A 9,947-nucleotide genomic window follows, 5' to 3' on the forward strand; every position below is an offset into this window, starting at 1 on the left:
GAGATCCTCCTGCCTCAGCCTCCGACAGGTGTGTGCCCAAACTCCAGGCTCCACTTTAATGACTTAGAGAAGCCCTGCCTCAAAATAAAAAAGCAAAAAAAAAAAAAAAAAAGGCCTGGGGATGTAGCTCAGTGCAAGGGCCCTGTGTTCAATTTCTAATACCACAAAACCAAAAGCAGCAACAAAAAATCACCAAACCCCTCAACATTGGCGCTATGGGTGTAGCTTAGTGGCAGGGTACCTACTTGCTTAGTATGTGTGAGGTCCTGAGTCCCATCTTCACCACTAAACAAACAAAATTTCGAAATAGGATCCCGTGTAAATGTTTCTAAACTATAGGATAAACCCATGTTGGAAAAATGTTTCTAAACCTCCTACATGATGATTTTCTTAGGAATCTGCCTAAATTTTACAGAAATTTCCTCAAAGTATACCCAGCACTCTTTCCTCACTGTAACCCAGGGAAACCTACACCTCTAGATTTATTCTGCAGAAGACGCAGCTTCTTCCTGTGAACAAGGAAGTTCTGAAGTAGGGAAGTGAGCTTGGGAGCTGTGGGAGGCACAAGGGACAAAGCAGCCGGGCTATTCACCCACCTGCAAAAGCCCTGCGCAAATAGGAGACAAAAGCCAGCGTTTGAAGAAGTGCTGTGGGGGTGAGGAGTGCGTGACTCAGACAGAGGGAGAAATGGTCACTTAGGGGGAATTTCTTCCTACGAAGATAAGGAACCCAGAACAAAGCACGACGGGTTGGGCTGCAAAACGCAGTCAGAATGCAGGGGCAGGAACAGGAGACTTGAAATTGTGAGGTGGGGAACAAGTGTCTTGGCAAGTATGTTTGTGAAAGGCCCTGGCTGACACAGATGACTTCTTTCCCCTGGTACTGGAGGTTAGGCCTAGGGTCTGTGCACTGAGCTACATCCCCAGTGTTTTTTTATTTTGAGATGGGGTCTCGCTAAGTCACTAAGATGCCCAGGCTGAACTCTAACTTGTGGTCCTCCTGCCTCATCCCTCAGACTGCTGAGATTATAAACATGCGCTACCACAGCCAGCTTAGAGAACTCTTAAAAATGTTTTTTTTCTTTTTTTTCCCAGGCCCCCACTCCCTAGGAGAGGACTTTTGTTTTGCTTTGTTTTGTTTTCTGTCTTTTTGAGACAGGGTCTCACTATGCAGTTCAGGCTGGCCTTGACCTCACTTTGTAGCCCAGGCTGGCCTTGAACTTGCAACAATCCTCCTGCCTCAGCCTCCTGAGTGCTAGGATTAGAGGCATGTGCCACTATGCCCAGCAGAGAGGGGGAGACTTTAAAAAAAAAAAAAATCTTTAAATTTTTTTTAAAAACTTAACTTGGCTTGTTTTCAGTCATAGAACTGGTCAGCAGGTGTGGCCAGCCTGGGCTACATAGTGAGTTCAAAGCCAGTCTGAACTATACAGCAAGACCCTGTCTCAAAAAACAAACACAACAACAACAAAAAGGAACTGGTTAGCACTTTAGTCCACAAAACAGAATAAACCTTCAAGAGGATGGATGATTATTTTTTTCTTCCCAGATGCTAACCATTGAATATGCTGGGCATGGTGGCGCACGCCTATAATCCCAGCACTCAGGAGGCTGAGGCAGGAGGATCTTTGCAAGTTCGAGACTAGCCTGGGCTACAAAGAGAGCTCAAGGCCAGCCTGAACTGCATAGTGAGACCCTGTCTCAAAAAGACCAAAGAAAAAAAGGATTGAATCCAGAACCTTGGCAGTAAGCTACACCTTCACCCTTTTATTTTTCTGTATTGAGACAGGGTCTTGCTAAATTGCCCAGACTGGCTACAACCTTGCAGTTGTCCTGTCTCGGCCTCCCAGAGTGAAGGATCACAGGCGTGTGTCACCACCCCGGAGAGATGACTTCTTATTCGCATTATTAGGGCAGGCCTTGTGCCACAGCCTGCGGATGCCCCTAGGGAAAGGGATCCTCTGGTTCTCAGCCTGGAAGGAAGGAGTGGACGACTGTGGCTTTGTGTAATTTTAGAAGCAGGGACTACTCTTGTGGCCTTAATTTTAACTGCAGGGTAGGAGGCAAGGTCATCTGCTGAGGACGCCAGGTGAGGAAGCAGGGGGTTTTATGCGGCAGGTGAATGCCTGAGTAGCTGTCAGGGAGCCGCGGAGGGGGCTGACATGGAAGGGTTCTAGGCCGTGTAGAGTGCTCGCCTCAGCAGCACCTACGCTAATATTCTAGGTAGTGTGGAGGGGCCCTGCGAGCTAAGAGACCCTGAGATCACGGTGCTCTGAGTCCGCAGAGCCTTGTGACCTTGCTGCGCCCAGCAGTCGTGGGACCCAAGAGGGTGAGGCTGGGCTTCACTGCGCAGAAATGGAAGGCAGGGCTGAGGCCCGGCAAGCGGGGGAGATGCTGGGAGCACACTCAAGGGTCCCAAGTCCACAGGGCTGAACCTGGCCAAAGAACAACGCAGAGAAGCAGTGAGAGGGCAGAGAAGCCAAGAGCAAAGCACCGGCAGCACAGGCAGAGCCAGGGCAGTCCAAGGTACAGTGGGCACAGGAGGTGAAGTGAGGCAAAAGTGAACGGTGGTGTAACCGGCTGGCAGCAGGGACAAGAAGCGGGGTGTGGGACGCGACAAACCTGAGAGGTGGCGAGATCCGGGCCCCACCCCGGGCTCTGCAAGGTGTGCAGCATGACAGCCCGGACAAGCCCGCGTGGGAGGACTGCTGGGCCCCGGGGGAAGCCAGGTCTACTTCAGAGCAGCTCGGAAACAGAACAGTGAATGTTCCTAACACAAAGAAGCCATGAGCGTGTGAGCTGTTGGATATATGAGTTATTCTGCTCTGCTCATTATGCACTGTATTTGTGCTGGGATGGCACACTGCACCCCATGAAAATGTGCGATTACCATGCATAAATTTGGCGGGGCGGGGGATTGAGTCTAGGGCCCTCACACTGACTACATCCCCAGAACACATGTATGTATTTATTCAGAAACAAAGTCTCGCTCTATAATTCAGGCTGGCACGAACTCACAGTGATCCTCCTGGCTCGGCCTCCCCAGTGCTGTGATTACAGGTATCTGCCAGCACTAACAGGCTATTTATTACTTTGAGACAGGGTCTCACTAGACTAATTTGCCCAGCCTGGGCTCAAGCTTTCGATCCTCCTGCCTCAGCCTCCCAGAGTGCTGGGATTATAGGCATGTGCCACCCACTCAAAAATTTAAAAAAAAAAAAAAGTGAAAAAGGAGGAGGCAGAGTGAGAGAATGAAAAAGCAGGAGGGAGGGGCTGGGGATTTAGCTCAGCGGCAAAAGCGCCTGCCTGGCAAGCGCAAGGTTGTGAGTTCAGTTCCCGGTACCGGAGAAAAACCAAAAAAAAAAAAAAAAAAAGAAGTTGAAAAAGCAGGAGGGAGAGGAAGAAACCTTCAGACGAGTGAAATGTGTGCCCTGACTCCTCACTCCTGGACAGGAAGCCCTCTGGAGCCCCGGGCGATGCCAACAGAGGAGGTCAGACGCCAGGTGTTTGTCACACAGCTGGCACAGCTGCACCTTTTTAGTCTCTTAGCTAATTTTAGAGGCAAAAATGTCACAAAGGTGACTTTAAGTAGCCTCTCCTTTGTCTAAGAAATACCAAGCTGGACATGGGCCGGGAGACGAGGGCAAGGTCTGACTGACTGCATCTGCCCAATTCAGAACCTGGCTCAGGGAGCTGAAAGCAACTGCACGGTGACCCTCTGGCCAGGGCAGAGGACAGGGCACACGCGCCCCTCGCAGCCCGCACACCACCCTGCCCTCTTGGTTCTCTAACTCTTTTGGCTGGCTATGAATGATGTGCTCATAATCATGGGGGGAAAGTCTGAAGATGCAAAGAAATGCAAAACAAGCTGTGATGCAAACGATGAGAAGCAGTGAACAAGCCAGTGCCTAGTAAGAAAACTGCTGCCAGCTAGGCCCTGAGCAGAGGCCTTAGAAGACGTCCTCAGCAATCTGGAGTCCTTTCGGCTTCACGCAAGGGAGGGTTGAGCTGGCTCCATGCTTGACCTTTGCCACTGTGGTGAAGGTGCGCTTTCAGGATAAAGTCACAGTTGGTGGTAGAGTTCATGGGGAGGAACACGTTGGCGCTTGCAGGGATCTTCAGCTTTCCATCGTCTGAAGTGATCAGGACCAGCTCACAGTCCTCCAGCTCATCCTTGTCCAGGATGCATGTGTCCATGGCCTTGTGGATGGTGGTGGGAGCCTTGTCCTGGCTGGTCTCCAGCATGACCTGGACAGGTCGCTGCTGTCCACGTCCAGGCTGACGTGGATGACGCAGAAGTCACCCACCTGCGGGTGGTACAGCAGCAGTGTGGAGCTGTAGCTGCAGACTGACCCCGGAGACAGAATACACAGAGGCTGTCCCTGGAGACACCTTCCCACGTCTTCAGGCCGTGGATGGTGTTGCTTTGCAGAGTGGAAAGGATGGTGTACAGAGGGGAGTCCTTCAGGACTCGCCATCTCCTGGCTACTTCGATCCAGGGCTCCCCCACGTGGGCCTTGGCCAGGGCCTTCATGCTCCAGTTCTGCAGGAAGGGGGCGATGATACAGTTGGTTGATATGGTTGGGTGATGGCACGGATGGTGGATGCCAGGTGCTCCTTGCCCTTCTTAACCTGCTGGAACCAGATGGAGCATCCATCAGTGCAAACTGCTCCTCCACCAAATCGGGAGGGAATAGCAAGATGTGAGCTGCTCCTGGCTTAGCCCATTCCCTGTGGCCACAGGGGGAGGCCGGGTGGCTCAACTGAGGGCCTGAGTCCTGGCACTGGTTCCAGCTCTAGAGTCTGTGACACAGCTCGCTCCAGCTCCACAACAGACACGGAGAGAGCTGGCCCCAGAGCTGGCTCTTGCTCTTGGTGCTGGAGTTGTCTCTGGCTCAGAAACTGGTGCCTGCTCCTGCTCTGGGCACTATTATTGGAGTGGATGTCTGTCTTGGTTACTTTTCTCTTGCTGCTGAGACAAAATACTGACACCCAAAATTAAGGAAGGAAAAGTTTATTTAGCTCACAGTCTGTGGAGGTTTCAGTTCACAACCAGCTGGCTCCAAGGCAGAGTGGCACACGGCAGAGGGCAGCAGTTCATGATGGCGGAAAACAGCAAAAGCAACAAAAGCAAAAAAGGTGGAGCAACAGCAAGCAGCCTCTTTCCCTCCCTTACACTGTATGCAAATTACCTACTGCAGGGCAGGTGTAACACTCACACCCATGAATCAACTGTAAACCCTAGAAGCCTGCCCCATGACTGTATGAGGTTTTGGGGAGACATCCAGACACAAACCATAACAATGTCAGAACTTATATTATCAGCCACTGGCTGCTCGAGGCAGGGAAAGTCTGGAGGTTGACAGAAACCCTCTGAGTACTGGTTCGGCCAGAGATATAGGAAAAGGGCACTGCTCTGGAAGGCAGGCACCAGGTGCTCCACCAGCTTCTCCAGGGTCCCTGCCTTTACGGCCCACACCTTGCACGTCTCCAGAGATTCAGGGCCAACTTACTCTCACGCTGTAGTCCTAGCTACTTGGGAGGCTAAGGCAGGAAGATCAGGACTCAAGGCAGGCCTAGGCAATGTGGCAAGACTCCCAAGTCAGCACTCTCCCTTGTTGGGCCCCGTGTGGCTGCTACACCTTGCACAGGGCAGTGGAGTAAAGACTACTAATCAACGCCTCACCAATCTCCTGCATGGAGCTCTCCAGGTGTGGCCCGTCCAGGTCGAGCTGTGTGAAGTTGTCAGCACCACAGGGCAGCTGTCCGGGACACAGACCCCTCGGCACGCAGCACCCCACATGCTGCGGCCCCACCGAGAGTCCGGGAACAACAGCTCGCACTGCTTGCAGCCCAGCTGCCGTGGATGGCTTGGCGCTGCAGGACTTGAACTGACTATGTGACCCAGGCTGGCCTTAAATTCACTTTGCAGCCTCAGGCTGGCCTCGAACTTGCAGTGATCCTCTTGCCTCAGCCCTCCAAGTGCTGGGATTATAATCACACTTCATATTGCCCAGCTGAAACACAAACGTTTGTATCCTTTCATCTAGCAATTCTACTTCAGGAAACCACAATGAAGAAACGATCAGCAAGAAAGGAAAGATTAGTGCATGAGAATGTTATAGCATTCTTTAAATTTTTTACCCCCTCTGTAGCTATAACAGCAATACATCTTCATTATAAAATGCTAAGAAAAGAGACTCTCTACCACCAGAAAAAAATGACTATTCATTTAAATAATCTTTCCAACTTTTGTTTTTTACTGAACAGTGATTGAACCAAAGAACTTTGCACTGGGCTATGTCCCCATCCCCTTTTTATTTCTTATTTTGAGACAGGGTCATTGAGTTACCCAGGGTGCATTCAAACTTGCAAACCTCCTGCTTCAGCCTTCTAGAGTACCAGAATTACAGGTGTAGGCTACCACACCTAGCCATAACACCATTTTTAATGGCTGCATAATACTCTACTGACTCAGTATACTATATTTTCTTTAATATTTTCATTTACAAGATCAACAAATGGGAATAATACAAATATCCAATGGTTAAGTTAGGATGAACATCTAATCTGTATAATACTACATAGCCATTAAATATATACACAAACCAAGTGTGGTGGCAAACATGTGTAATCCCAGCACTTGGGAAGCTGAGACAGGAGGATTGCCATGAGTTTGAGGCCAGCCCGGGTTACACAGTGGGTTCAAGGCCAACCTGAACTACTTAGGGAACAAACAAATTCTGGGCGGCAATACGCCCAGTTAGAGGCATAAAGTTGTCTGTGGGTAGAATTACAGGTAGCTTCTTTTTTTTTTTAACACTCTTTAAACTCTCTGCAATGAGCATGTTCCCTTGATGACAGGGTGGAAGAAGTGTAGGAGCCAGTCTACGAGCTTGTACCTGACCGATGGGTGACAAAGACGAAACGCAAAGAGACACAGAATTAGGATAAAATGCGGCAGGTCAAGAAGCTCCTGTCTCCCTTCAACAAAGAGCCCTGAGTGACAGGCACGCACTGGCTTTATTCAGCACAGGCACAAGCGATTAGACTGACACGGACTCATCTGTCTCCCTCCACCCACGGCACTGTCCAGGGAGGCAACAGGCGCTCAGCTGCTCTTCCTTTTCCCTATCGTGTCGGCACACTTGCGCCGCCCTACTCCTTAGCGCTCACAGCGGAGGCCACCTAGGCCTTAACCTTCCCACCCGGCCACTCCTGCGGAAGCTTACAGAGCAAGAGAAAAAACAGCCTGCGTCGTACACAAACATGGGGTCACTGTGACAGGTCCCATCTGAGCAGAGAAAAGCTGGCCCAGAGTAACTGGTCTGTTTCTCTATGGCATCTGGAGGGACAGCCAGAGAGAGGCAAAGAATTTATTTTCTCAACAGTGTGTGTGTGTGTGTGTGCGTGTGTGTGTGTGTGCGCGTGTGTGCGCACGCGCGTGCGCGCAAAGCTGGGGGCAGGGCCCAGGCTCACTCAGCCACGCTGCCAACCCTGCCATCAACTCTTTTATTCCCACTAATGTGGCACAGGGCTCAAGCCCCAGAACTCACGGGTGCCAGGCGAGTTACTCCACCACCAAGAGAAACCCCAAGTGGGCAACGCCTTCAATTCTCAACACAAGACTGATTTTCCTGGACCACTTTTTTTGGGGGGTGTTTTGGTTTGGTCTTTTTTTTGAGACAGGGTCCTACCTTGCAGTTCAGGCTGACCTTGAGCTCACTTTGTAGCCCAGGCTGGCCTTGAACTCAAAGTGATCCTCCTGGCTCAGCCTCCCAAGTGCTGGGATTATAGGTGTGCACCACCTCACCCAGCCTTCCTGGACCACTTTTATTCTTTCCTGTGCATACTATTTCCCTTCCCCTGACTTCCTGATTTATTATTCCAGCACTACCTTCTCTGGGCCTTGGTTTACTCATTTGTGAAACATCAATAAGGCTCAGATCGAGGGGCTGGGGATTTAGCTCAGTGGCACAGCGCCTGCCTGGCAAGCACAACATTCTGAGTTCAATTCCTGCTACCGGAAAAAAAAAAAAAAATAAGGCTCAGATCAAGGGCCAGTGGACAGAGTAAAAGTCAAACACCTTACTCCAGGCCTAGGCATGTGTCAGCCTTCAGAAATCAGTGGCTCCTCTTTCCTTTTTCTCACGTCCCCATAGTGACCCTCTCTTCACTGTCCCTCTCTTTGACTTGGTACCACAGGGAAAGGCCTTTGGGAGTCAGATCATATCTGCTTCCCAAACGTGCTTGCCCAGGGTGCTGGTTTGGCAGGAGTGTGAACCCCCCGAGGGCCCCAGAGGTCAGAAGCCCGGCCGGTTTCTAGTTCCTGAGTATCCGCAAGACTGGGCCCCAACTCAGACCAGAGGGAAGCGGGGAATGTGGGCCACACTTACCGTCATGGTGCTCGAGGTCACCAAGGACCATGTATAAGGAGCCCACCTGGGGCTGGAACGGCTCCACCAATTTGGTACACACAAGAACCTGGTGCTGATCAGACCCGTGCTGAGCCGTGAGGGTCACCCGGGACTGCATCATGTCGTACAGGCACAACCTGGGGCAGAGGACACATGATCGTTTCCATGCACAGAGAGCCAGCACAAAGCTCAAGAGGTTTTGGGAGGCCAATAAATCCATGGAAATTCATGGTAAGCCTCAATCTGATCTGAGAAATTAAAGTAGAAGCAACAAATCAGAACAAATGTTTTCAGTCTACATTGTGGGTTGTGAGATAATTTCCTATTAACTTCCTTCTTCTTGCTTTTAATTCTCTTACTGGTATCTTTTCTTTTGTTTGTTTTGCTTTTTGGCTTTTTGAGTCAGGGTCCTGCTGTGTAGTTCAGGCTAGCCTTGAACTCGCAGCAATCCTCCTGCCTCAGCCTCCTATTATGGTGGCAGGTAGCACCATACACAGCCAGAAGTATTTAATTTTGTTGATGTCCAAGTCCTCTTACCATTTTCCTTTCTACCCTCTCTCTCTCCCTCCTCCCTCCTTTCCTTCCTTTCTTCTTTTCCTGTACTGGGTATTGAACCTAAGAACTTTACACTGCGCTACAGTCTTAGACCTTTTTATTTTTTTTTATTTTGAGACAGTCTTGCTAATCTGCTAAACTCCCAGACTGGGCTTGAAGTTGTGATCCCCCTGCCGAAGCCTCCAACAGTGCTGTGGGATGATCAGCATGCACCACCATCCCTGGCTTTTTTCTTCCTTTTATAGTGTTTGCTTTCTGCATCTCAGCTAAAAGGCCTTTGCAGACTACAAAAATATCATGAAGATATGCTCCTGCTTATATTTGAACATTTTATATTTTAGCTTACATGACTGTAACGTAGTGTAAGTTTTATATATATATATGTTATATATATATATATATATATATATATAAATATATATATATATATATAGTGAGGCAGCGATCAGAGTGTTTTTCTGCCTACGACGATATCCAGTAGTCCCAACACCATCTGTTGAAATGACTATTCTTTCCCTGTTGGTTGCTAATTAAATTATGGTACAGTCCTGAGTCACTTAATGATGGGTAAGTTCTGAGAAAAGAATCCCTAGGCAAACTCATCACTGCAAATGTTATACAGTACAACTAGAAAAACCTAAGTGGTCGCCTACTACACATTTGTGTGGTGTGCCTATGGTTCATAGGGTACAAAGCTATACTTCATGTCATTAGACTGAATACCGCAGGCAATTGTAGTTGTAGCACAATATAAAATATTTTGTGTATCTAAACATATCCAGACATAGAAAAAGTACAGTAAAAACTAGATGATGGGATATTTTCAGCTCCATTATAATCTTTTTTGTTTGTTTGTTTGTTTGTTTGTTTTCCAGTACCAGGGATCGAACTCAAGACCTTGCGCATGCTGGGCAGGCGCTGTGCCGCTGAGCTAAATCCCTAGCCCCCTCCATTATAATCTTACAGGATCACTGTC

At 49.3% G+C, this 9,947-nt stretch overlaps 1 protein-coding gene across 1 annotated transcript in view; it reads right to left on the bottom strand.

Moving 5' to 3' along the window:
- Positions 1-9,947, bottom strand: part of Ten1 (TEN1 CST complex subunit) — a 34,530-nt gene that overhangs the window by 5,676 nt on the left and 18,907 nt on the right. The window contains 1 exon segment of the mRNA XM_013505995.1: positions 8,396-8,553. Coding sequence (XP_013361449.1) covers positions 8,396-8,553 — 158 coding nt within the window.

This window comes from Chinchilla lanigera, unplaced genomic scaffold (assembly GCF_000276665.1).
Source record: "Chinchilla lanigera isolate Chin_1 unplaced genomic scaffold, ChiLan1.0 scaffold00105, whole genome shotgun sequence".
Classification (NCBI taxonomy): Eukaryota; Metazoa; Chordata; class Mammalia; order Rodentia; family Chinchillidae; genus Chinchilla; species Chinchilla lanigera.